The sequence below is a fragment of the Chamaea fasciata genome, unplaced genomic scaffold (assembly GCF_029207755.1).
Source record: "Chamaea fasciata isolate MVZ Bird 193981 ecotype frontalis unplaced genomic scaffold, bChaFas1.0.hap1 SCAF_20, whole genome shotgun sequence".
In the NCBI taxonomy this organism is placed as follows: domain Eukaryota; kingdom Metazoa; phylum Chordata; class Aves; order Passeriformes; family Sylviidae; genus Chamaea; species Chamaea fasciata.
In genome coordinates this window covers 9,062,421-9,089,887 of record NW_027094105.1, presented here as the reverse complement: position 1 = coordinate 9,089,887, position 27,467 = coordinate 9,062,421, and the positions used below count along the sequence as shown (strand labels likewise).

At 54.4% G+C, this 27,467-nt stretch overlaps 1 protein-coding gene across 2 annotated transcripts in view; it reads left to right on the top strand.

Annotated features, from left to right (window-relative positions):
• Nucleotides 1-255: 255 nt before the first annotated feature.
• KCNT1 (potassium sodium-activated channel subfamily T member 1) overlaps nt 256-27,467 on the top strand; it is a 79,520-nt gene continuing 52,308 nt past the window's right edge. For both annotated transcript variants that reach the window (XM_066201276.1, XM_066201275.1), the window contains exons 1-2: nt 256-386; nt 13,364-13,549. In XM_066201276.1, coding sequence (XP_066057373.1) covers nt 256-386; nt 13,364-13,549 — 317 coding nt within the window. The remainder of the gene's footprint in view (nt 387-13,363; nt 13,550-27,467) is intronic.

Here is a 27,467-nt window from a genome sequence, read left to right as displayed (position 1 = left end):
CATCGCGCACCTGTTGCCGCCCGCTCCCCGCCGCGCCGCCCGGCCCCGGCATGCCGAGCTCCCGAGCGGCCCGCGGGCTGCCGCGGCGGCGGCTGCGGGACTGGCCGTGATGGGCGGCCGGTCAGCGGCCCCGGCGGCGGGACGGCGGCTCTGGCTCTGCCCGCGGCCGGCAGCCCCCGGCCCGAGCCCCCGGCAGCGCGGGGTGCCCATGCTCTGCCCCGCCTCGCCGCTCCGGGCCCCCGCGCCGCCGCGCCGATGCCGTTCTCGGGCGAGGAGCGGAGCCTGCAGGGGATTTACAAACCGGCGGGGCCGGCGGAGGGGCGGCCGGTGTGCTCCGAGTGCTACACCAACCGCTCCTTCGTCTACGACGATGGCAGCGCGCACAGGTACCGGGGCTGCGGGGCTGGGGGGGGTCCCCGGGGCTGCCGCCGTGGGGAGCCGGGGGGCTGCCGGAGCGGGGAGCTCCCGGTGCGGCCGGAGGAGCCTCTTCCCCTCTCGGGGGCAGGACCCCTGTGCCCCGTCCCCGCCGCTCTCCCCGTGCCTGGAGGAAAGTTTCTGCCGCACTTCCAGACCTGCCCGGGGTCCCTGTGGGCTCAGCAGCTCGGGAATGGGGCAGTCGGGAGCTGCCTGTGGTCGGGGAGGGGGGGCTTGGGGAGCAGTCGCATCCTCCACGGAAAGAGGTTCCGTGCTGATCCCTCTGTCGAGGCTGTGCTCTGGGGTGTGAGGGTGAGGCGGCTGAGCCTGGAGCCACCCCAAAGCCAAGGGGCTGAAACACACCCCGGGGAAAAGCCGCATTCCCGTAGGTGCTGCCCAGCTCCTGCTCCATCTCTGGGCTGGTTTTATGCCCAAGTGACAATGTCCAGTGTGAGGGAGGGGAAGAGCTGCTTGAGATCAGGGGGGCTCAGTGCCACCATCCTCTTGTGCCTGGCAGCAGCACCTGCTTCTCGCAAGTGGTCCTTGCTGAAGTATGCCAGTTTTTCCTGAGAAATGCTGTGTATTATCATTGTTCCGATTAAATTTACCAGTGTGGCTCTTGTGGCTGTCACAGTCATCAAACGCCAGCTGAAGTGTGCAGATGGGTTGTGTGTAACAATTCACGCTTGGCAGATAAGGACCTTAGCTGGGTTTGTGCCCTGGGCTGCCCAGCTGGGATTTTCTACGTCTTCCTTTGCTTGCCGTGATTTAGGGAAATGTTCTTTTATTCTTAAAAACCGAAATGGAAAGAGGAGAAACAGTCTGTTCTTGAACTCTCAGTGTATTGCCACTGAGTGGGTAATTAAATAAAAATCATTGCATATTGGGTTTTAGGGTTGAGACCCTCATTATTACCTTCTCTCTGCCAGCGACACAACGTCCAGTGCATCCGAAGCTCTGTGGTGCCTCAGGACCCCCAACTCTGGATAACACCAGGGGTTACTTTGGGCTGCAGAGCACGGTGCTTCCCCCAGCCCCCAAACTGCCTCACTGTGCAGCTGTGCTTGGTGTGTCTGCAGAAATGAGACCCTTGAGGAGGTGGTTGTGCCTGTGAAGATCAGGGATGGGGTTGGAGACAGCAGCTCCCAGAGGTCTCCAGCTCCAACCTTACGGGAAGATGAGGAGTTGCTCCTCATTACTGCCACTGCCAGCCCTGCCCGGGACCATTTATCCTCATCTCACACACTACAAAATCCCTGCCTGAAGATCCTCCTGCCCGTCTCTTTCAATCTGCAGAGAGGAACTTTGTTTCCTAATTATTGTTCTAAAGCTGGATGTGTTTCTAACCCCCTCCAGCTCCGGGGAGGTTGAAATGCCATCGCTTTCCGTGGCTTGTCTCGCCTGCCCTTGTGCTCGGCCCTTTGCTGCCCTTCTGGAGATATTAAACAAGCTGCCTGGAGCCCTCAGCGCTCGGCAGCTTTCCCAGCTCGGAGCAGACTGGTGTCTAATGCACTTTTTCAGAGCCGGTCAGCTGAAGGAGCAGAAAAGGATTGTTGCAGACAGGCTGAGGAGAAAGGGCAGGAGCGGGCCATGAGGACCATTAGAGGGTCCTGGGGGAGCCCTTTGGTCGGTCTGCTGTTTGATTTCCTCTCCTGCAGCTCGGGCTGGGGGCACCACTCCTGCCAGGGGGGTGATCATCCGTGTTTAACCACCTGCTGTCTCTCAGCCTGGTGCCAGAGTTTCTCCCTCGCCCCCCGTGGGTTTCCCCTGCTCTCCAGGCTGCTGTGGGGTTTTTCGGGCTCAGCAGTCCAGCATCATCTTCTTGTCTCCTCACTGTGGTGGCAGACAGGCAGAGCTGTCACCAGCGGGGTGTGTGAGGGGTGTGAGGGCCAGGATAGAGCAGCGGAGATGTAGAACGCGTTCGCTGAATGATCGAGGGACCTCAGCCGGGCTGACCTCACTGAAATAAGTGGAAAGCTCAATTATCCCCCCACTTAGCGAATCTAGAGGTGGCTTAAAAGCTGCTAAAGAGAAATTCCGTCGTCTCTGTTTCCTGAATACGGAGATGTGCGTGGAAATGTCTGTGAGCTTCCTCCTGGCCCTCTTCATGAGGGGACAACGGTCTCGAAAGTCCCTCCCAGGTGGAAAGCAAAGGGTTAACCGTACAAACCACTTGAGAGTTTGTTTGGAGAGCAAATACACATTTCTGGCACCCAGAGGGCACGAAGAGCCTAAATTTCGCTTTCGTCCCTCGTGGGAAATGCGGATAAATGTTTGCACAAGGAATCCAGCCCGTCACCTCGGGGAGCTCAGGGCTTCCCCGGGCGCTCCCTCCGCCTTGCCCATGTAAGGGCACCGCGGGCACGGCTGATGGATGAGCGGCCAGATGGAAGGACTCACCCAAAAATATCCTGCCCGAGTCAGGGGGCCGGCGGGAGAGGCCGGGATGGGCGGGAGGAGAGTTGGATTTCCCATCCCCTGCCTCCCGCTCCCATGGCTCGCCTGAGGAGGAGGGAAAGCTGGAAGGCACCTGGAGCAGCTGCTTAGGAAGGCCGTGGCTTTGTGGTAGAGTACGTGGCTTTTCTCCTGTCTGCTCTGAAAGGCTCTTCTTGGGAGTGTCTGGGTGGCTGCTGCTGTTGGCGGCCCGTGGGAGCCGGGATTTGGGTGCTGTGCCGTGGGGTTGGGAGCGGGGCGGGGGGGGAAGGTGCGTCCCGGCTGCTCCGGTGCCAGTGGCAGGGAAGGTGAGGTTCCCTGGACAGCAGCAGCCTGCCAGGCTCGGGATGTTCCCGTGGGATTTCAGGGTTTGGCAGGGGCTGTGCTCAGTCCCACCTGGCCCTGGATATCGCAGCAGGATTTGGAGCAGCGGCAGCCAGGTTAAAAATGCCCACGGGCAGCTTCTGCCACTCTGGTTAAATCCTCTGCCTGAGCTCAAAGGCAGGAGAAAAGAAAAAAAAAATGGATTAAATGGGATTCTTGCTAAGTGTGAGCACTCATCCAGGCCCAGGATAGCTCTCCCGTGGCTCCTCCTGCTAATCTCCAGATGAATCCAAGGAACTGTCTCAGTTTAGCACAAGGGTGGTCCCCGCAGCTGACAGCCTGTTGTTGTCTCTTTAAGTTTTCAGTTTTCCGGAGATGAACGAGAAGATGCTTCTTTGGCAGAGCTTGCACTGAACCAGGCTCTGTGGCTGATTAGTAATCAGTTCCTCCAGGCAAGATTATCAGCCTGGACATTTATCAGCAGCCAGAAAGTCACGCTTGTGGATTGCCACAACTGCTGCCTTGGCTGCCCGTGGGCACCAGGGCCTTGCCGTTCCAGGAGGAATTGCAGTGGGGAGCCGTGAAACTGCAGGGCCAAACATCCTGTGTTTTCAGGGTGTTTGTGGAGCAGAGATGAGATAGAGTTCTGCTCTTGTTTTCCTCAGATGGTCAGGAAAAGGGGAGTGGGAGGCTCTGGGCTGCTGCAGGGGAGCAGCCACCAGCACACCTGGCTCAGTGGGAAGAGGCCGTTGTGGTTTTGGGAGCTTTCCCCACTCTTCTGTCCATGAAAGGACTCCCAGTGCGCTGAGTGTCCCCCCTTAGGAGCTGCCCTTGGGCTCTGGTGTCACCCCTCGCTGGAGAACAGCAAAGTAGGTCACTGCCTGTGCTCAGGGCTCTTTCTGCTCTGCAAAAATATTTACAGCATCTATTTGAATCCTCCCAATCCTCCTGCAGCGACCTCTCGCTGACCCCCACGCCTGGTTCCCGGGCGCTGCACGCAATTTGTTTTGGAGCCTGTGAAGGTTTCTCTTGCATCCCTGCCAGGCCGGGCTGGAGTGTGGAACATCTCATTCATCCTTCTCATGAATAAACCCAGGCCAAGAGCCAGGAGAGCTCTGAGCACAGGTGCCTCTGGCCTGGTGTCCTTCGCAAGGGCCCGGTGACACAAACTGCAGGAGAGAAACTTTGGATGGGCTCTCAGGAAGGAATTCCTCCCTGTGAGGGCCGGCTGGCCCTGGCACAGCGTGCCCAGAGAAGCTGTGGCTGCCCCTGGATATGTCCAAGGCCAGGTTGGATGGGGCTTGGAGCACCCTGGGACAGTGGGAATTGTCCCTGCCCGTGGGAATGAGATGGGCTTTAGGGTCCCTCCCAACCCAAACCATCGTGTGTTTCTGTGGCAGGGACAGAGCAGCCCTTCCCAGGGGTTGTACCAGTGGCCGGGCTTCCCTGGGGGCTCACCTGCTCCCTCTTGGATCCTTGGGTACTTCCTGCCTCCACGGGAGGAGGGGAGTTGTGTGACGCTGCTGCTCCTTTGAGCTGCTGCCCTGTGGTTCCCCTGTGCTCCTGTGATGTTCTTGCTCCCTGGCTGTCCGCTCTGATTTTATCTGCTTTTCGTTACATCTCTTTCCAGGCTAAAGACTCCTCCTGATCTGTTTGGCCTCGCCTTACACAAACCCCAGTTATCTCTGGGGCCCTTGCTGTGCTTCTTCAGCTCCGAGGAGGGGAGCCACAAGCGTGTGTGACTCCACGGTGGGCTTATCGGCAATAAAAATATTTATTTTTATTATTATTGTTAAAACCCCTAAAATTCGGGGTTTTGGCCACCGCTGAGAGCTGTTGGCTTCGTGGCATCACCTGCTGTGACTCTGGCTCTTCCCTGAGTGCTGGTTTGCAGAGCTCTTCGTGCCTGTGCAGGGAGATGATTGCCTCCCCCCCCCCTCCTCCTCTCCCTTTGGATCACTTGGAATTTGTCGATGCTAATTTTTTTTTTGTCTGACATTTTATCACGAGGTCGGTCAGTGCCACAGGATCCTCCTGTTTAGTCTGGTTTTGGTTTGGCTACCCTGGACGATTTGCAGACATCCCCATCCCTCCTGAAGCCATGCAGAGCCTTGTGGCACCCCAGTGATGTTCCCCTTCAGCGTTCCCCTTCTGTCTGCTGCCTTCCAACCCAGCAGGCATCCCCCCTTCAACCCATCACGTCCTTGTGTGTTGACAAACCTGCCTCTGGGGGGTTTGTTTCGGCAAGGCTTCGTATTTTTCAACGGTGTGAAAAGATTCTTCCTCCTCCTACGTCCCTCTATTATCTTCTGCTGCCGTGGCAGGGATTGTTCTGCAGGAGTCTGGAGCATAAAGAAGTTTTTTGTTGTTTTTTTTTTTTTTTTCTCTACCTTCCAGCCCTTGCTGCTCGTAGCAACTTGGGGCTGGGCAGAAGGGAGGATTTCCCCAGCAGTTTATTAACAGGAATTAGCGCTTTCACGATCTTGCAGCCTTTTTATTTTCACATGAGCCCGAAAGCTGCTTGGCAGTGACAAGTGTGGCAGAGGATGTAACAGCTTGGGCTGCAGGGGAGTGAGATCTCGCCGGGATTGTGTCCCTTGGGATATCACAGACCCAGGCAGGAGTGGAGGGTTGGCCACTGCCTCTCCAGGGACGGCTCTGGAGGCTGTGGCAAGGGAATTTGTTCTCTTTTTAGTCTAAAAATCTGTTTAGGGTTAGGATTTATCGTGGTTGGTTGGGTGAATCATGAGCCTGGGTGCTGCAGCACCTTGCCTTTACAGACTGGGTGGTTTCCCTGAGGAATTTGGTGTGCACAACCTCCGAAATTCCCAGTGGGACAGGCAGGGCCTCACCCCGAGGGATTGTTTCTCCAGCAGTCAGTCCTGGTGGCTTCATTTCCTGAGCACTGCGGTTGATTCAGCTTTTAAAAGAATGTGTGTGTGTGCTCCCAGGCCACCCTACAACAACCCCAGCCCTGGGACAGGGGGAGAAAGGAGTGATGTCCTTGCTGGGAAAGGGCTGGACACTCCGGGAAAGCTGCTCCTCAGCAGAGGTGGGGCCCGGCGTAATCCAGAAATAGCCCTGGGGGTGGCTGAGTCAGGGACTGCTGGGCAGGGCTGGTGACCCAGGCTCTGCTGAGCCTGGGCTGGGTTTTCCCTTCCCCCGGGGCGGGTGCTGGGTGAGATGGGATGAGGTGCTGGCAGGGAGGCCCTCGGAGCACGGGGATGGGGAGCAGAGCTGTGTCCTTGGGCCAGCAGCCTTGGCATGTTGTGCTGCCAGCGATCAGCTGAGCTGATTTGCATTTTTATTTGCACGCGTGCACACAGTAGAGCGGACTGGTTGCAGATCACAGAATCACAGAAGGTTTTGGGCTGAAGGAACCTCAAAGATCACCCAGTTCCAAGCCCCTGCCGTGGGCAGGGAGCCTTCCACAGACCAGGGGGCTCCGGTGGGTTCCACCAGACCTTGCACTTCTCCAGGTTGGTTTTTTTTCTCTTATGAAAGAGATGAGGAGGCCCCAGCCCAGGCCTGAGGAGTGGGAGTTGGCCCCTCACCTGCCAGGAAGCCAGGACGTGCTTTCCCTCCCTCCTTTTTCCCGGTGTAGTTTGGACTTTGCAGTCACCAGGGACATCAGCACGGCTTGTTTGCCTTTGTGCCGGCTGGGAACGCCCCAGCCCTTCCCGATGGGATGCTCTGGGAAATGGGGATGGCTGTGGCTCACTCTCACTGGTTCTCTTCCCCCAGGGAGGGCCAGCAATGGAAAATCCCCCTGGGGCTGGGGATGCCGAGCTGCCTCTGCCACCCGTGTGCTGCTGTGGGATCAAAGAAGAGGGAAAAGGTTTCTCCGTGGGGCTGTGCCTCCTGTGAGTTCCACCCTGTGACGCAAAACCTCGGCGTGCACCAGGCCAGGAGGGATGGGGAGATGTGGGGCTGGATTGCTAACGCAGGGCTGTCAAATGAGAAAAGCTGCTCTGGACCTGCAAGGTGCAATTTCTACTTTTATCTTCTAGAAAATAGCATTTGCCAGCAGGGGAAAGGCTTGTGGAGCTTTGCACTGACTCACTCTTCCTGTTCATTTTTCCACGTGGAGCTTTGCACTGACTCACCCTTCCTGTTCATTTTCCACGTGAAACACACAAAATGCTAATTTCTCCGCGAGGCCTGTGGTGTTAAATTGCCTGTGCTGGTTGGCAGCGAGGCGATGGATGGATTTGTCACAGGGCTCAGCAGCTCCGCAGAAGTTCCGAGCAACAGCAGCTCCTGACGTGGACAGTCCAGCTGTCTGTGGAGATGGGGATTTGAGTGCAGGAATTTATTCTGGGACACTGAGCGCTTCGTACGCTGTGAGTGTGTGGATGTACGGAGACGTGTGAGTGCGTGTGTTCTTCAGCTCTTGTACCCACGACCAGAGCTTGAGCCAAAGCTGCTCAGGCTACGTGGGAATATTGACTTGGGTGTCGGGATGGGCCTGTTCACGTCCCTCAGAGCTCTTTAAACTCCTTGAATCAAAAAAATGATTAAAGCCACAAGCGTGGCAGGAGCGCCGGTGTCTCCATGAGTCACTGGGAGAGCTCAGAGGAGGGAGAGGGGACGGTGGGATGGGAACTTGGGGCTCTTCCTCAACCAGCCAAGACACAATCACCAGTGACTGGGACTGCTGCTCACAGAGAGAGGAGGAGCTGGCAGAGAAAACCGCCCCGGAATGATCACCCTGGCTCTGCCAGGGGATGTCCCTGCAGGGCAGGAGGATGCTGTGCTGGGGTGTGCTCACCCACACAGGTGTGCTCACCCACAGGTGTGCTCAGAGCCGCTGCCTGCCCTCCCTGCCTGCTCCTCTCCCCGGCTGTGCTGTGCCACCCCTGCTGCAGTGGCAGTGAGGGAGGGCTGTGCTGCCCTCCAGCCTCTGGGGACCAAACCTGTGTCCCCACGCACTGCAGCCGTTAGGAGACCCCGCAGGGATGTCACTCAGAGGGGAGGAAAAAAAACAAACCCCAAAACCAACAGGAGAGAGGGGAGAACAACTGTAACCTGGTAACCAGAAGAGCTGTGGGAGGAGAAACAAACACGAGATGATTGTATATATTTAAATAACTATGGGGAAAGAAAGGGCAGCTTTTCCTGTGTGGCTTGACTCCCTGGAGAGGCTCGAGGAGCCTGGTGGTGGCTGAGGATGGATCAGGATGCAGGAGCAGGCTCTGCAGCTATGGCTGGGCCAGGGAGGACAGGCCATGGCAGAGTCCTCGCTGTCCTGGAGCAGCCCGGCCTCAAGGAGAAGTATCCCAGAGTTGAGGGATTTCCATTATTATTTTTAGCTCTGCCTGTCAAAGAAGAGGAAGGACAGGCAGTCCAGACACTCCCACCCTGGGGTGGTCTGGGCCAGCAAAGAGCAGCCGGAGGCTCCTGGTGCCCGTTTGCTGCCCAAGGCTTGGGCTCTGCCAGCAGATCGTGTCCTGTGTCGGTGCCAGCAGCCACAGAAAGGTCAGGCCCTGTGCCTGATTCTTGCTCCGCTGTTCCAGCCAGGGATTGTCCTTTCCATGCCCTTAGAGGTGACAGCAGCTGCCCGTGGGGCCGCAGGGAGTGCTGGGTCCCGAAATGAAGTGGCTCGGCCTGGGGAGGGGATGTTGATGCTGGACACGAGGTACTGGCTTTCCTGGCGGCACATCCAGACTCCCTGGCCATCCTCCTGGGGGAAGGATGGAGCTGGAACAGATGGCTGCCAGCAGGACCTTGTGCCTCTGGCTCCTTTGGCAGCTTGGAGTGGGAGAGGAGAGGTTTGGACTGGAGGTCAAGAACTCGCCTCCAATGTAGGTCCACCCGTTCCATCTGCACAGCCCAGCCCTCAGGAGGAGGAGAGGAAGAGTGATTCCTCCAATAAATTTTGGCTCTGGCAGGGCAGAGGTGTCACTGAGAGCTTTGGGGTCCCTGGTGGCGCCTGGCAGGTCGGGGCAGTTCCATCAGGGCTGTGGGGTCTGTGATGACCCCGAGTGTGGTTTGGGGCTGGTTTGTGGTGGGAAGCAGGAAGATGCTCTGTGGTCTCTGTGGTTTCTGTGCCAGGGAGCAGAGGAGGAACTCGGGCTGTGTCCTTCCTCTTCTTTGACAGGCAGAGCTAAAAATAATAGTGGAAATCCTAATATTCATTGCGAGAAGCTCCCTGCCTGTGGGTTTTCCTCTGAGGCAGAGCTGCCCCTTGGATCTGGGGATGAGAGGAGCTCTGAGGAGAGCCACGCTGAGCTCTGCTGGCTCTCACTGGTTTTGTGCCAGCATTTCCAGCCCCAGGGCACGGTGCTGTCAGCAGCACCTCATTGTCCCAGGTGGAACCAGCAAGGGAAGAACCTGGCTGGGCCCAGCAAAGCATTGAAGGAGCCCAAGGCAGGTGTGTGGCTCCGTGTTGGAACCCTGGAGGCTGAAAGTTTCAGGCTTTCTGTGCTAAAAGGCGCTGACCCTCAAGCAAGAACCACATTTAACTTGAGGCCTTGGAATGGGCTTCCAAAACTGAGTGACGGCACTGGGGTCGTGTGGAGTTTGACTAGTGTTGTGTGATCTCACAGGGTGAAAATCTTAGAATTTAAGATTTTAGGATATAGTATTATCAGGGGCAAGATGGAGGACTTTGGGCGTTGTCTGGGTCCTTCTTCTTCACCACCTTCTTCCTTCTTCTTCCTGGGTTTGGGTGGTTTTCTGTAATTGGGTGAGAAACATCCTCAGTGCGGGCCTTGGGTGGTCATTATTGGGTCAGAAATGGAAATAATACAGGTGTCACCTCGTTATTGGGTGATTAGTGCTTAAATAACCTTGGGAAGAGTTAGAAGCTCTCCATTTTACCTTTGTTTTTTGCTAGTTAGTGCTCATGGCTGGTGAGTCTGTAAATAGGTAAGAAATAACAAAAATCCAAGTTTGAACTCAAATCTGCATTTCCAATGGATCAACCCCAACCTTGGCAGAAAAAAAGAACCCGGAACCGTCACAACTCCAGGCTCCTGTGTTTTCTGAGCTGGGCACTGATGGCTCTGGCTGTGCTTTAGTGGGATCAGGGGCCAGCAGCGGGGTCTGGCCTGCACCACACCGGGCTCATCCCAGCCCCAGAGCTCCCAGGAGGATGAGGAGGGATGTGTCCCCCTCCCCAGGGCTGCGGGGAGCTGGGCTGGGAGACAAGAGAGTGGAAGAGTGTTGAGGTTTCCATATGCTGATCGCAGCACACTTTTTTAGTGGTACATGGTTCTGGAGGAAGGAAGGAAAGGGATGATAAAAATAAAGCTGCAGATCTCTATTTAGCTATAAACCACTCCAGGGTTACTTTTTTTTTTTTTTTTTTTTTCCGATAGTATTTGAAGACTATGCAATAAATGAGCTTGTTCATGAATTTTTTATTTTATACCACTACAGCTTTGATGGAGTAGCCAGGTTGCTGTGGCATTTCCGTAGCTCAGGATCCCTGTGTTTGGGAGGAGAGGTTGTAAATCCTCTGTGCCAGTGTCAGGAGATCTGATCAGGAGCACTTTTGTCTGAGGTATCGCCGTGCAACCTCCCAAAGTCACCGTGCAATTGATAAAGGCGTTTTAACAAAAAGAGAATGCGGTATATCTCGTAGTGAGGCCTCATCCAGAATAAACAAATGTGCCAAAATTTTAAAATTCTGAATGATTTCACATGCGAGAATAAGAGAAAATACATTCAAAGCGTAGCTGCTACTGCCAATGGGAGAAGAAACTCAGATGCAAATAGCAGAAATCGCGTTTCCAGAGCTACTGATATAATTGGATTTTACTACAGTTTCTAAATGCTGGTAGAGCACAGTGGTAAAGATTTGCTTTGTTTCGTGATCTGAGGCCAGGAGAGATGGGTTGAGTTAGAAAATAATCATGTGGAATTAAAAAAAAAAAACCAAAACAGCAGCACCCAAACCCCAAAAGATGAGTGTTTGATAGCCAGGAGAAGGGCTGGGTGCAGCTGTGAGCACCCACAGCTCCCAGAGGGTGCAGGATGAGGCTGGCCCTGCCTGCCCAGACCCCCAGGAGCTGTGGAGTGTCGGGCAGGGTGTGAGCTGTGGGTAAAGGTGCCCTTTCCGCATGGCAGGCAGTGTGTCCGCAGCCTTTCCTCAGGGGAAGGAAACGAGGTGCTCCTTTCCACAGGCACTCCATAATCGCTGGAGGGCACTGGGTGTGACAGTCTCCTTCAAAGGCAATTATCATCACCCCCATTTGGAGCCAGGCACCTGGCTCCCTGCTTTAAACCCTGGTTATAAGGAGAGAGTGGATGATTTTTTAAAAAATTGCATTTTCTCGCGCTGAAATTTGAGTTTCAGAATGCTGTCCTGATGGCCTAGAAACAGCTTTTGGCCTAATTTATCACAGTTAAGCTCCGAGAGGAAAGACTTCATTGTGGCTTTCTTTTATTTTGTGCTTGATGTTAAATCCTCCTTTGCAACACGAGCTAGAGGTGGTCAGCAAACTTCCGTGCTCATATCGGTCGATCCGGAGGGAGTGCTTGAGTTGACAGGAGTTTGGCTTGATTTATCTTAAAGACCAAGTTTTGGATCAATGAGGAGCATAGAATAACCTCCCTGGTGCCCAGGGCCCTGCACGGATGCATTAGTCAGTGCAGAGCCTTGGCTGCACCGTGCACGTGGCAGCTACAAGGAACTGAACGGCTCGGGGAGGGGGAGAGAATTAAGTGGCAAATAACATCGGTGAGAACCATCTGAGGCGCTGGGAGCGGGCTGGGCTGTCTTCTGGGGCTGGGTTCAGCAGAAACCCTGCGTGCCTGCTGCTCTTCTGGAAACTGGGGAAGAGCAGCTGAGCAGGACTCTGGAATCCGGTCAGCTGGGAGCTGATTTACAGGGGCGGGAGTTGGTAAAGATAGAAGATGATCTGAGCAGCCTCTGCTCCCAGCCCCGCGGCAAATCCCGGGATGTGTGCTCGGTGCCAGCTCAGCACCCAGCTGCTGGAAGCTCTTCTGCCTGCCTTTAGCTTGTGCAGGGGGTACTGGAGGCAGAGCTGTGGGAAGCTGCTGGGAGTGAGTTGGAGAGGCTTTGGATGAGGCTCTTGGAAGTTCATCACACGGGAGTCGGAGTCCTTCAGCGATTTGCTGCCTCACACTCCCAAGTCACCTGTGAGGGACAAAGGATCGGCTCAGAGGGCACCTCTTCTCTCCCAAGCCCTCCCTGTCCTCCCCTCTTCCCACAAAGCGTCTGTGAGGTCGGTGCTCCTGTCATGGCATGGATGGATTTCACTGATGAAGCCGAAGGAAGGATCAGGACCTGGGTTGTTGCCTTGGGGGTCTCTGCCATGAGTGGTTTTGCTGCTTTGTGAAGTTTCAGTTTAACCCCGATCTGCTGGAGCTGGCGTGGGCAGCAGGGGCGTGCCCGCGTTCTGACTGATAAAATGTGCTTTGAGAAAAAGAGACCAAAGAAAGCCCACAGCCCTCTGAAACCAGCCCCTGAGAGCTGGCTGGGTTTGATCTCCTCTCTGTGTGTAGTGGCCACACGCAGCTCTCTTTGAGCCATCACCTTGTGTCCCTCCCCGGCACTGCCATCCCCCAGCCCCCGACAGGAGCCACCGGCGTGCCAAGGGATGGGTGATGTATCCTCCTGGCCACGACACTTGGCAGCTGGACAGGCGACTGAGTCATCAGCCTTCGCGGTTTCCCATTTAATCCTGGGGTTGTTGGGATGATTTAAGTGCCGGCAGTCCGGAGAGGAGCTTGCGCTTCTGCCTCCAGCACGGTTGTGGAGCCATCGCCGTGCCTGCCTCCCATCCCGACTTCTCGCCGCGGGAGGAGGCTGGGGGTGGCTCTGGGTTCGGCCGCCAGCTCTCCATTCTCTTGCGAGGCAGTTTGATTTCCTCCCGGCGCTCGGGGCTTTTCCATTGGCTCCTCTTGCTCTCCGTCGGCCGCCTTTGCCGAGCCGCAAATGTCCTGTTCCCGGCGCCGCTCTGCGGGGCGCTCCGGGGGACCCTGCGCAGCCCTCCGGCCCCTCTCCTGAGCCGCCCCGAGCCACCCATGCCCCCGGGGGGAGCGCTCTGCCGGGGGGGCACGGCCGCCTGCCCCGCAATGTAATCGCGGCCGGGGGGGCGGGGGGGTGCGGGTGGCGCGGGGCCGGCCCCGGAGGAGGCGCTGGGGCGGGCGGCGGGGGCGGGCAGGGCAGGGCTCCCCCCTCGGCCCCCCCATTGCCGCTGTCCCCCTTCCCTTCCCGCAGGCTCTCGTCGCCCGGCGGCTGCGGCGGCGGGGACGGCGGCGGCGGCGGGAGCCGCAAGAGCGGGGTCATTCTGGACATCGCCTCCCTGAAGATGACGGAGCTGGAGTCCGAGGTGCTGCCGCTGCCGCCCCGGTACCGCTTCCGCGATCTGCTGCTGGGGGACCAGTCCTTCCAGAGCGACGACAGGTTCGGGGCGCATCGCGGGGACGGCGGGGTGGAGGGCGCGGGGACACGCGCACACGCGCCGGGAGGGACACGCGGGTTTGGGACGCTGCCCGATGATGGGGGCACACACCTGGGGTGGGTGGGGGACACACACCTGGGACGCTCCGGGGAGCGGAGGGGGCGCGGAGCTCTCCGCGGTGCTGCGGGCGCGGAGCCGGGGCCGCCCCGGAGCTCTCCCCGGTGCTGACCGCGGCTCCGGGCGGGAGAGGCCGGGGGGCCCGGGGGTGTTCGGGCGTTGGGATGTGCCGGGGGATCCAGCGGCGTGTGGGATCGCTGGGACGTGCGGGTGTGCGGCGGGAGGAGGCCGCGGGTGCCCCCGGTGAGCAGCTGGGTGCTCCAGGGCGCTGGATGTGCTGGGAGTTGTGGATGTGCTGGGCCGGCAGCTCTGAGCTGTGCGGGCAGCCCGGAGTCCCACCAGGGGCCCGCAAGCAGGAGAAGGGAGCGATGTCTGGCAGAGGGCTGAGATAGCCAGGTGGAACTCCCCGTGTGGAATTCGGGCTGACGACCATTTGTTTAGGAGGGACGGCTCCTCCAGGCTGTTCTCGGGTGATTTTTTGGCAGCAGGGTAACTCTGGAGAGCTGCTGGGGTTGTGGTGCCACTCTCCCCTTTTTTGGGGCTGGCCAGAGGAATGGCCTTTACGTGCCAAACACCAGCCTGCTGCTCCTGCCTGCCCGGGATTCAACCCCAGGCTGAGTGAGCAACAGAGGGGACGCCACGAGTGGCGAGAGAATTCCATGGGCAGAGCAGTTAAATCAAGAGGAACAAGCACCTTTCCCTTCGACTCTGCTCATATCATAAATACCCAGGAGCTGCCGTGCTAATGGGGAGTCAGATTTTTCTCTTCCCCCACCAATTAATTGCGTGGTGCAAACAAAGAGAGATGTTGGAAAAAAAGCCCTTTCAGTTACTGGTTAGTCCTTGACTGGCTGCTGTGTGCTTGGTACACCTGCATTAAGGCTTTTGTGCGTCTCTCTTAAAAGATAATTTCTTTCTTTTTTTTTTTTTTTTTTTTTTAATATGTACAAGTGTCATAAAAAAAAAAGAAAAAAGAATTTGGCTGTAAGACTGTGAATGTGGGTTTTACAAATGTTCTCTATAAGTGTTCCTAACTTTTATCGCTGCATAAAATTGGTCTGGCTCGAAAATGAATCTGTGATCCTGGAGGTTTTAAAGCCCAGATTTCCTTAACAGACACTTAAGCATTAATACAGTTTTATGACACCAAGTGAGAAGTTAACATGAAACTCCTGCTGCAGAAAATGTCTGGGTTTCAGAATGGCTGTGATATGGCTCATTTGGTCAAGTTGGAAGATTTAATAGTTATCATATTTAAGTGTTTGAAAGCATCTGAAATATGGAAGATGGCAGTTGCAGATTGTGCTCTTTCTGTATTTCTTTGGTTACACCCCTTAACCTTCATTTTCCTCTAGATTCGAGTCTCTCTGATTCAGCATCTCTCTTTAATTTTAATGTGGAGGCACTCTGGGTTGTTTTGTTAATTCATTAGCCCTGTTTCTCAAGAATTCATTAGCCTTGTTTCTCAAGATATCTCGGTTTCACTGGCTTTGTGCTGTTTTCCTCGAGTTGTTCGATTCCCCCTCCATCTGGAAAATACTGATAATTCCAGTGCACTCGGGAATGCAGATCTCCGAGCCCGCGTTTGCTGTTCACTGGAGTCCGCTTGACCTCGCTGGGAGCTGAGATGAGCTGTGGGCTTGGGGAAATGTTGCTGTCAGGCCTAAATCCCAGTCCAAGCCATTAATAATAGTGGGACCTTGTGGCTGAATCGAGCTCGCTGGGGTAATTATGACTAGTTCATTAGCCTACTCCAAACCCACTGAATCAGGAGCTGATTTAGACTGGCGAAGGAAAAAACGAGAAGCAGAAAGACTTTTTGGCTTTGCTGTGCTCGTGGATGATAAGCAGCTCAGAGCTGTGCTTTGAAGGGCTTTGTTAGAGCCCTGGCAGGGATGTGCTGAGGAAAATGCCCCCATGAAAACTCTGTGGGGAACCGTGAGTGGCAAAACAGAGCTCGCTTGGCTTAGAGATGTAACACTGGAGGAAAACCCCCATGACGCCGAAAATCTCATTTATTTGAAAAAGGAACGCTTAAAACATTAGTGTCTCGAATATCTGCTGTTGAACATCGCCCTGGAACGAGCGTGCTGCTGGAAGTGAGGAGGTTTTCTGGGGTCAGCAGAGACTAAAAGGATCGGAGGCCAAAAGGGAGCCTGGGTTTTGCTGCTTCTGGAGAATTAAAACCGTTCCTGTTAGAGATGAATTAGTGCATCCTCATCACAGAGGATGCTGAAGAGACACCAGCCCTGGGCTGAGGCAAGGGAATGAGGTAATGCTGGAGCTTGAGGAGATGAGAGCTCGTTGGAACAAGTGGATAATTAGAGAGCTGTGGTACAGCAGGAGGAGAGAGTCAGTCCAGATAACCTCTGGAGCTAAAGGAACTGATCAGTGGATGTGAGAGGGAATGGGGTAAATTAGGCTGCTCCTAATTTGCTTTTGTTCTCGGGATGTGAAAGCTGAGCACGGTTGATCGGAGCAGGGCTTGCTCTTTGGCAGGTGGGCTGATTGACAGGAGAATTAAAATCACACTCTGAGCGGCCTGTGGTGGATAAAATAAATTGGCCAGGAAGCAAATAGGAAACGGCTGACTGGGAAGGGAATGTGGGAGGAAAATGGATTTGTGAAACAGTGAGAGAAAAGCCTAATGACAAGCAAATCTAGAGTTGTCAAGCCCAAGTGCTCCTTCCAGGATCATCTTACTCATCTTTGGAACTCACTACCACGAGATGGTGGAAGGCTTTGGGCTCAGCTGCATTTAAATTCTGGGCTTGACCTTCGTGCCGGGCAGGCCTTTGGGTTAGAGGAACAGGATTAGGTGCCGTTCAGCTCTGGATTCCCAGAGGGTACAAACTGCTCTCAGGGCAAGGATCTGACAGACAGGAACCGGGAGGTGATTTCTCTCTGGGAACCTTGCAGCCGCCTCCGTTGTCTGGCATCAGTCCTGCCTAGTTCAGGAGTTTCTTTCCCATTTGGAAGGTGCTGTCAGTGTCAACGCCGGGAGAAAAATGGATTTGTTCCACTTGCTTATGGCAGCGCTGCACTTCTTACCTCGCTGATGTTTTGTGGACGTGAAAAGCGCCCGCAGCCTCCGGGATGCACCAGCAAAGGCAGAGTTCAAGATGCTGAGCCTGTAACAAAGAGAAGGTGAAGAACTGGAGGCACAAACCCTGCTGGGGCCTGGCTGCCTTTTCACACTCCTGGCAGGGGAATCCTCTGTGCCACGGGGCTGTGGGGGCCAGGGGGTGCAGGGGGAAGGAGCAGGAGCTGAGCACAGCATCCCCCAGGGCTGGGCTCTGCCAGCCAGGCTCCTGTCCTGAAGTCAGGCTGCAAATGCTGATTAAAGGCAGCTGAGAAAGCACATCTGCTGGGTGGATAAATATTGTTCCATACCCCAAGCTGTGGCGTCCCTTTGATGTTTGCTGTCCTGACTATGGCGGTTTTTTGATCTCCTGCGTTCTCTTTTCTTGGACGGTGCTGACAGCTGGGTTGGGGCACGTGTAAAAAAAAAAAAAAAAAAGAAAACCCCATAAATAAAATTAAACTGTATCTCAGAAAAAGTGTCATTAGGAGCTTGTTTGTTGCCTAATTTAAATAGTCTGAACGCTTTCCAGAAAATCATCGTCAGAAGCCACAGTCCTATTTACAGGAGCGAGAAGTAATGGATGTCACTTTGATTAAGTGCATTTTTCTGAGGCTAATTATCAGCAAAAAATCATTTTGATGGATGAGAATGTTTGGAAAAGCTGCTTGTGTGGAAGAATGCAGCAACTTCTCTATAAAATTTTTAACGTCTCCTATTTAAAATCAAAGATATTTTGGATGTTGCATAACCGAGAAAAGAGGATTTTGACAACCGGGGCCAATTCTTTTAAGTTCCTGCTTTCAGTTTTTTTTTAAGAGCCTTACAACTTCTTTGTGACCCGATATCTGGTCTTTGTCTCTTTAATTTGTCACTAAGTGGTGGCTTCTAAATCTTAGGTCAGGTTATGCTTGGCGTGAGCAAAGTGAAGTGCTGCAATAGCAGCCTTGGAGGATCTTATCCCTGCAGTTTTCATGCTAAAACATGCCCCAAGTGAGTTCCTCATCAAAATGCATCGTTACATTAATGGAGCCGGGTAGTTTTGTGTTCCCGAGGCAGATTCCCTCAACATCTCTGTGGCTCAATCCTCACTTCATTGCTGTTTGATTTAATGGGCAATTTTCCTCATTTTATTTGGAAGATGCAGATGCCGATTCGAAAATTCCAATTTGTATCCAGGAGTTAGAGGCATTTATTTCTGTGCTGGTGAGGTAATGGCCAATATTTTAAGTCGGTGCAAAGTCTCCTCGGGCTGTAGCATCTGCGCCAAGTGAAGATTTGTACCTGGAATGAGGAGATTCAGCTCTGGTGCCTGTGTGCCACAGAACTCCCCCGGGGGAGGCTCTTCATCCCCCAGCAGTTTGATCCCTCGCTTGTAAATCAGGATGGAAATTATTGCCAATATCCATTCCCTCAATAATGGTGTTTAGACCCATTTCCTCCAGCCCTGGGCGCAGAATCTCGCGGGGGACAGCTCAGTGATGGTGCCTGAACAAACCAAGTAACAAATCTCACTGGAGGTGGCGGGATCCCGAACAGGAGCTTGGGGAGTGCCCGTGTGCCCAGCAGAATTGAATTGCTTCTCCTCTGCTTCTGCCACCTGGCAAAGCAAAACCCAAACCAGGACAGTTATTGGATTAGGCTGTTTCCCTGAGTCAAGGCTTTGTCAGGAAGTTTCTGTGTGACAACACAAGCAGGAGTTTTCCCCTGCCAGCCCAGCCAGCCTGCAGCAGGAGCCCTTCTCCCCTCTGGATCCATCCCTGCTCCCACTGGATCCATCCCTGTGTGATCCCGAGCCAGGGAGCAGGGCCAGGCAGGAGCGTGGCACGTGCAGCTGGATCTCTTTCCAGAGCAGATGCCAACGGCTCAGCTGTGCCAGCCAAGGCTGTGGCAAGCCTGAATTCAGTCCCCAGATCCATCAGAGTCGTTGGGCTCACCGTGGGCTCACCGTGCTCCTCCAGAGAGGCTCATCCCTGCTCCAAATGGGAATGAGCATCCCAGGCCTCCAGTCATCCCCACGGCTCCTCAGGAACATGCTGTGGTGAGTCTGGAGCGGCAGAGCTCAGAGCAGGGTAAGGAAATCTCCCAGGGCAGTGTGTTGGTGTTCCCAAATCTGCTGCCAGCTCCATTTTCCCCCTGACGGGGAGGAGCAGCCGAGAAACCCACAGTGCGCAGCCCTGCCTGGTGTGGGCACCTCCTCCCAGCAGCTCCTCACCCTCCACAGAGCCAAACCCAACATTCGTTGGCGCTGGGTTCCTCAGCCCAGCTCCAGGTGGGATACGCCGGGATGAGGAGCGTTGGAAACCTGAGGCGGCTTTTATAAAAATTAGTTTGGGTTTTCTGCTGTTTGCAGATTTTTCTTTAATGACAGCATTCTTAATTGAGGTTTGTTTTTTTTCCAGTTGTTCTTTCTGAAAGGCTGAGGGGATGATTCCCAGCGCTGTGTCTTAATTGCTGTGCTGCTTGGAGCTTTTTTTTAATTGATGTCTCCTCACAGCTGTTGGTGTGCTCCTGTGCCTTCTTCTTAAGGCAGGTACCCCTGGACATTAGCAGGAGTATTAGGAAAGTTATGAAAGTAATAGAGCAAAGAAGAAACTCAGTTCTCTTGTAATTATAACCAATATTTTATTTTAAAAAATGGCCATTGCTTTCTTCCGGGGATATTGTTTTCGCTGTCAGCAGTGGGCCCTTGCTTGCAATAAAAGTGAGTGCACGTAGCAGGCTGGTGGAATTGAGCAGAGGTGTCCCTGGAGTGCTGCCATGTACGGCTGTGCCCTGAGGAAAAGGAAGAATAACATTGATTTTTCAGTTATTTAGCGCAATTTAACACTGTGGGCTCAAATTTCCATCCCTCCCCGGGGTGGTTTTCTTTTCCCGCTTATTTACTTTCCCTTTGGTTTCTTTTCTGTTTATTGGGGGAATGGGCTTGGAAGAGGAAACAGCATTTCAGGGTGTTGAAACCTGTCTGGGTGAAGGGGAAGAGCACGAGCCAGGGGTCTGCAGGGGCTCAGTGGGGTGGGCACGTTCCCAGGGAAGCTTTGGGGGCTGGAATTGATCTTACCCATGGAAAATCAAACACAGGGGCAGAATGAATTGTTTTACTCCCCTCAACCAGTTGTACAGAACCCGCTGAAAGTCCTAATTGAAAAATTCCCTGGCAAACGGAGTGCAGGGGGACAAGGGAATGCTGGAGTCTTGGCTCCTGCCATGGTGAACTGGGGCAAAGCTCCTTCCGGGGGCTCTTGGCGTGGCATTGGGCATTGCTGGTGGCTCCTGTTGTGCATCCTCAACCTGCTGGGAAAGGGCAGGCAGCAACTCCCACGGGAGAGCCAGGGGAGAAGCCTGGGCGGGTGTCAGGCCTCGGCAGAGCTCTCCCAGGGACGTGTCACAAGTGTGAGTCTGTGTGCACAGCCCTGGTGTTTGTCAGCACAGCCCAGCCCCGTGCCTGCAGGAATCCCCAGGGGCGTTGTGCTGCCTGAGGTGAGGCTGGAAGGTCGGGCTGAGACCGGAGCTGTCACCTCTGCTGTAGTGACAGCGCGAGAAACAACTTGGCAGCTGTGGCTGTAATTGCAGAGAAATGCATTAAATTTTAGTGCCGTGTTTTCCCACCGCTTTCTCTCATCGCGGTTGCATCTTTGTTCCCGAGGGAAATAATTTATCGCTGTTCTGAAGGTGGTGCTCATTGCTTTTCCTCTGCACAACCTGTTCAGTGCCTGGCTGCGTGCAGGAGCGTCAGAGCTGGGGCATGCCCTGCTCGCAGCCTTGGGGGACGCAGAGGTTCCACTGCCTCTGTGCCCAGCCCTGTCCTGGTGCCAGCCCTGCTCAGGTGTGAGCTGCTCTCCCTCAGACCCCTGCCTGGGAGTAGAATTCACCAGCAGAGCCCGAGTAACTCGGTTAGTGAGTTACGTATGGTTAGTAAGTTATGTGCAGTTAGCGCTGCTGTGAGGCATCTCACTCATTTTATTGCAGTCTGTGTGGCAGAGGGGCTTAGACAGGAATAAAAGGCTGGAACTTGAATCCACACGTCTCTGGATGTGAGAATTCCCACCAACAGGCAGGACCGGTCCTCTGCTGTCTGTTTTAGCGCTGCTTATCCAGAAAGACGTGAGCACGCTGCCAGCGGAGCCCCGCAGCGAGCACAGATTTCCCTGCCATGCTGCATTTGCCTCTGCTCCACTGGCACCTGCCTGGATCCACGGCGGAGATAAAGGCGTTCCTTTGCAAGTATAAAACACCTCGTCTTGCTCCTGACTGCCGGCTCAGGGTGGGTCACGCAGGCTCTGTGCAAGGCTCTTGCCAGCTGCCCGCAGGTTGCCCACCAAGGGTTGGCAGTGCAGCCTCCCAGTCCACAAATCTGGAGGTTTCTTCTATTATCAATCCATTAATTTGCTGCACTGCTGCAATTTTTTTTTTTTTAAAAAATCGTCTTTCAGAGAGCTCAGAGTTTAGATTGCTACATCACACTTTCTATAAATTAATAGCGTGGAGTTTCATCTGCTCCGTGACCTCATTTCCTCTCTTTGTGGAGCTTTTTGTTGCCATTTTAGCAAAATTTATGGCTGGCTGTTTTAACTGCAGGGAGATGATCAAAGCCCAGGCTGCTGGAGCAGGCGGGTCCCTGTGGTGACAGTCTGTGGGGAGGTGGCAGCCTCTGCTCTCTGTTCTGTCCCCACAACCTCATCGGCGATGTCTTAAGATCTCCCCTGCATAGCCAGAGGGCTGGAAGGAGGTTTTCAGGATTGCAAATCCTCTGGCAGGTTCGGTGTTTCCCCCCTTTAATTATTCTAGGCAATAAATAATTGATAACGAAGAAGTTTGCGTGGTGCTAGAGTTGAAATGCAAGGCCTTGGTGAGGCAGAAAGGCCACCACTGTCAGATTAAAGGAATGTTTTCCAACGTTCAACGTTTTCCAAACTTCTCAAACTCAGGAAACTTGTCCTTTAAAGCAGGAGGCCTGGAGCAGTGGGTGAAGCAACGCTTGCAAGCCTTTTGAAGAGTTATTTTCTGTTCTAAACCTCCATCAGCCATGTGGTGCAGGGGCAGGCGTGCTCTGCCAGGGCCTTCCGCGGCTTTTCTGGAAGAACTCCAGGAGCTTCGAGCTGGCTTTGCCTGTTTGGACCCGCACCCTGGCCACAATTGCTTGGTCTTGCTTCTGTCTTCCTCCAGACAGACCATCTGCTAATTTCCTTCAGGAGACGGCCTGGAGCTGTTTGCTGACAGTCACACGGGACGTGGAAGCGCTGCTTTGTGAGAGGAAGGAAGGTGGGGAGCGAACTTTGTGGATGGGCGCAGCCCCTCGGGGTTGGGACGCCTCCAAGGCCACCCCTCTGTGGTCAGTCCCAGTGTGTGCTGGGTGCCAGCCCTCAGTTTGGGGATGAAATACAGCCAGATGTGTTTTCTGCATGCCAGGGTACCTCTCACTGGTGGGTTTTTTTTTCCCCGCTGTGATGTTTTCCCCCATGGAGAGGGTGCGTCCTGCTGGGGCTCTCCCCACCCCGCTGGCCGGGTTGTTTTCCCTGCCTGCCTCCCCGCAGCAGTTGTGTGGGTGTGCAGGGATGTGTGACAAGATGTACAAGTAGCCAGGGCCGGGGTTCAGAGCCGGGCCAGCCCGTGGGCGCAGCCGCAGGGAAGGGAAGGAGAACAGCACACGCTGCCGGGGGTGGGCGGCTCGTGAGGTCGGCGGGGTAATGCGGAGTGGAACAGCCGTGAATTAACTGGGGGAGGTGGCTGAGTGAAGTGTGGGGATGGGGGGACGCAGCCGGGTGTCCCTCAGTGAGGCTGGGAGCTTCCATCACGCCTCACCTTCGTGGCGCTGCTGTTCTGATGAACTAAAATCTCGCCTGATGTGAGCTAAGAAATAACTGAGGGCTGGGTTTGTACCTGAAATAAGCTGGTTTTGCTCAGTGGAGCTGAGCTCTGGTGAGGTTCTGGCTGCCCCATGGTGCTGTGTCACCGTGCCCCTGTGTGTGTGGCACGCTCTGGTGGGCTGCAGTTGGAGCTCCCCGGCACTGGGGCTGCTGCAGGGTGAGGAGCGGGGCTGGGACTCTTCCCTCAGGAGCCTTCTGCCTCCCAGAGAGGGGTTTGTGTCCCTGGACGGGGTTTTGGGTGTTGCATGAAGTGATGGAGAAGAGCGCAGGTGTTCCCTGTGACACCTCCTGGTGTCACTGGGGGTGTCCAAAGTGCTCCTCACCTGTGTGACAGCTCTGTCCTGACCCACGGGGGCTGCCAGGGTCTGCCTCTCCCTCTCTGCCCCTCTGCCACTGCTTTGCTGAGCAGGATTTCGTGTTGCTGCTGTCCCCGGTTCCTTTGTCAGGGATGATTTTTTGCCGCTGCTCAGTGAGCTGGGCCCTCTGGAGGCCAGCGCACACATCACTGCCGCCCAGCTCCGCCACAGATCCAGGCAAACTGGCGTTTTCTAGTGCTCTCCAGGACCCTCTGTTGTCACCTGTCTCTGAGCTTTCGGTTGTAGCTTTACATCGCTCGTGCTGCTGTGCGGTGTTTGTGTCTGGGGTGCTGGACACGCTGTCTGCGGGGTGCAGGGGCGTGAGGCGTGGGTCTGTCCGTGTCTCCTGTCTGGGCAGACGCCCACGGCCACCCTGCCGAGGCTGCAAACTGGGACCCTCCACCCAGCCAGGGTCCTGAGGAAGGATCCATCCCCTCTCTGCATGTCCCAAACTTGGAGTTAAACATGGATCTGCAGGTTGAATCCTTCCTCCTTCACGTGCTGCTCACTCCTCTGACTGTTGGAGGGAAGGGCCGGGTTCCCTCAGGCCTGGTGCTGGTTTGCAGAGGGCTGTGATGAATTCCTCTCTCTAGGATGGGTTTGTCGCTCTCCTGCACTGCTGGGCATGGACACGGCTGCTGTGTGCTCTCAGCCTCTGCTTCAACACCAGCATTCTTCAAGCAGCTTCCCTTCAAGGTGAGGCCAGCCCCGGTCACGCCGTCCGTGCCTGACCTCCGGGATCTGCAGGGCTTTGGTGTGTTTGGGGCGGATTTCTCTGAGCAGCGATCCCCCCCGCTGCCGGCTGTGGCTCCCACGGGAATTCCCCAGCTCATTCCCATTCCCGGCCCGTCGGGGCTGGTGTTTCCCCCCATCCCGGAGCGCTGGGGCTCGGGGGGAGCCGTGGGGGAGTGCGGCTGTGTTTGGATTAGACTCTGTGCCGAGCTTCCTGCAGCCCACGCAGCCTCCCGAGCAGCCGAGTGTGGCTCTGCAAATTTAGCAGCTCGCTCCAAGCAGGGAGCTCTCTCTCCCTGGGCTGTGGGCAGAGCCGTGGAGCTGTTCCCTGTGTCTCATTCCCCATGTGCTGCGGGTGACTATTAGCAAAGTCATCGCTTTCCTCGAGCTTCGCTGCAGCGAGTTTCTGGTTCCAGATCGCTGCAAGCGGGTTTGGTTGGGAAGCGGAGTCCCCAAATTCCCCAAAAATTCCCAGCCCTCTGTGAGGCTCGGCTGTGGCTCCAGCACTCTGCTGAGCACGAATCTCCCGGTGGCAGGTATGTGCCACGTCCCCGGTGGCAGGAGCTGTCAGGGAAAAGGTCTCCTCTGTCTAGGAGAGAGGAATGTTTCTGGGGGAGCAGGTGGCGTAGATGTTTAGCAAATGTCAGCTTGAGACCTCGCCATCCTGTGGGCAGGAGTGACATTGCTGAGGAATGTGTTATCCTGTCAGAAAGCAGAAAAAAAAATAAAATAATCCCCCGGGGAAATGTTTACGAGCGAGGCAGGGCTTTGCCAAAAGTGGGCGTTTTTGCGCCGCGGAGCGTGAGCTCCTGGGAGCAGTGGGAATCCTGCTCCAGCCCTCAGCACTCTTCACCCACAGGACGAGCACCTGCCGGAGCCACTCTGCCTTAGCCCTGAATGCCTCCCTCACTCCCCAGGGCAATTTCATTGGAGTGGCCTTTTCGCTGACGCACGGTGTTGGTTCGTAGGTGAGCAAGAAGTGGTACCCGCTGCTGATGGGTACCAAATGCAGATTTTCAAAGCTAAAACATTGCCTGAAACTCATTTCAGACAAACTCTTCCTGTGGTGGCATTGCAGAGAGCGAGAGAAACTCGTTTGCCCAGTGTCCAGTATCAGTGTGTGAAGTGCATAACTGCATCTGGGCTGAGAGATCCGTATGGGAGCGTTGCTTGAAAATCTTCTCATTTAATAAAATGGGGGGTAATTGGCTCTTAGGAGAGAGTTTAATTGGAATAATTGGCGTGGAGGCTGGTGCGTTAATTTAGTTTGGTGTTTCTAATGCACAGTCACGGTGTTTGCTCAAGGACAGAAGTGAGGATTAGGTGGTGCCCGTATTTCTCAGCAAGAACTTGCAGCTGGGCTCTGGGAAGGCATTCACCGGATGAAGCTGTTTAGTTACTGTTCTTGCAGTCGGATTTTGGAGATGGATTTACCTCATTTACAGTTCGATGCAATCACACCCACGCCTCTGAGAGCCGAGGCCTTCTCTGACACTTCAGTTCCCACCTCGGATGAGTTGGGGTTGGTCTTCCTGCTCATCTGGAGCAGCTCCAGCTCCTTGGCAGGGGGACATTCCTGTCCTGAGCTGCTCACACACACACACACACACACACGTGCAGGAATGTGCTCATTCATGAGCCAGCACACAGGGAAAGGGAAGTTCGTGTTCTCTGCCCAGCCGTTCATCCCTGCCTCTCTGAAGTCTCTCAAGACCCATCACTTCCAGGTCAGTAAAGCAGCACCGTGAGGTTTTCCTGTGTGGAAGAAGGTTTTATGGTCTCTTTCCAGCCTGGAGATGTCTCGAGCTGTCATCTCAGAGCTGCTGCTGTTCAGGGACTGGCTCTGCTGCAGGAGCTCCTGCCCTGTGGGGTCACTGAGAGTGTGAGATGGTGACACAAGAGCCATTACGGCTCCTCAGCCTCTTCCAGAGCTGTAGTTTAACAGTTTTTCCCCCCTTTTCATCTTCCCCCAAAATGCTTTTAAAGCTCGCTGTTGTCACTTTGTTTGGATCCATCCCACACAACGACTGCACTTAGAACTGCCCGGCGCTGATGGGGAGATTTATTGCCGGCAGCTATTGTGCGAAAATTGAGAGGAAAAAACAATTCCTAGGCTGCTCCCGTTACGGCCTCTAATGGGAAATATTTCTTCCTCGCTAAGAACTTGTAAATGGTTTCAGTGTCTGTGCCTCAGAGATGTTCAGCCTTCCAGGGTTCAGCAGCGCAAATGTTTCTGCTTGCAGACATGTGCCGGCCTCCCGCGCATGCACCAGGGCTGCGTTTAAAACAACAAAAAACCCCACAAAAAACTCTGACAAAAGAGCAAAGCTTGGATGTCAGACCCCAGGGAGGGAGCGAGGGGAGTGAGGATGGGGATTTCATCGCGGGGAGGAGGCAAAGGAGGGATGTTCCTCTCTGTAGCAGGGAATTGTGAGAGGCTGGATGTGTGCCGTGCCCTTTTCCAGCGCTGTGTTTGGAGGTGCTGGAGGAATCCCTTTCAAAGGAGGATGATTCACACCGAGTGCTGCCGTTCCAGCACGGGTTAGTGAGCACAGGAGAGCACCAAGATCCACTTCGGGACCTCACGGCTGCTTTTCCTGAGAAACTTTGAACAGCTGGAACAATCACCCAAACTTTTAAGGCCTTTTCCCCCTCTCTAAGCTTTTTTTTTTTTGCTCTGTTTCCCACAGGCGGGTTTTAGGGAGGGAAAGGAGTACAGCTGAACATGCTGGTGAAGATATTAATCATGATATAATTCAATTTTAATTCCATTAGACACCTTTAGAGATCGGGGAGTTTCTCACTTGGTTTAATCGACTCTTTTTTTTCCAGATGATGAAGCTGCATGATCTGGCACTCGTTATAAATGTCTGTTTATTAAACCATCTTTCGTCCTAAAAGCCTTTGCCTGGCCAGGATGGATATAAATGGAGAGGATGATATTTGCACTTCAGTCTTTAAGGAGACACGGTGTGAAAAATTGCAGCCTTGTCTTTTTCATTTCTTTGTGTCTTTATGTGAGAGATGAGAACGGGCCAAGGCTTTTTTTTTTCTTTCTTTTTTTTTTTTTCTGTGCTTTTTACTGTAAGTGTTGGAGGCAGCCAAGATGTGCGAACCAGCATTTGCAGTCGCACCAGCTCCTGGAGTAGATATTCCCTTTCCAAACAGATGATTTGGTCATGGCAGCTGAACCAAAAGCTGGCGAGCAGATAAGGGCAATGGTGGATAATTTAAAAATAATTAAAATTAAATAGTTTTAAAACAAATTTTTATTATTAAAAATAAATTTACAGTTAATCAAAAACCCTTTTGTGGCTTTAGTTCACCTTTGGCTCCTGCCCTGGCTCAGCAGGCAGCTTTGACTCCTGTGAGGCACCTCTAGGGGAAATTCCAGGGCTTTTTGTGCAAAACTTCCTGGAAATTTTCCCTCAGGGACACAGTTTCACACATCCTTGCCTTTTCCTTTTGATTCCTCGGGGCTGACCCCTGCTTTTGGCTGGATGGGGAAAGAGAGGCCGTTTTTGTCACATCCAGGGCAGCCCCTGTGTGACTTGGGCGTTGCCACCACCTGGCTGCAGGTGACACTGAGCACATCCCCTGGCTGCAGGGACTCCTGGCTCACAGCAGAACCCACAGCTACGGCAGGATGTTGATGGGTAAGCGAGTTTTGTTTTCTTTTTTTTTTTATTATTTTTTTTTTTTCCCCTCGTTGAAGTTAAAATAAGAAACGTTCTTGGAGATCAATGGTCTGGTACAACCCCCTGTT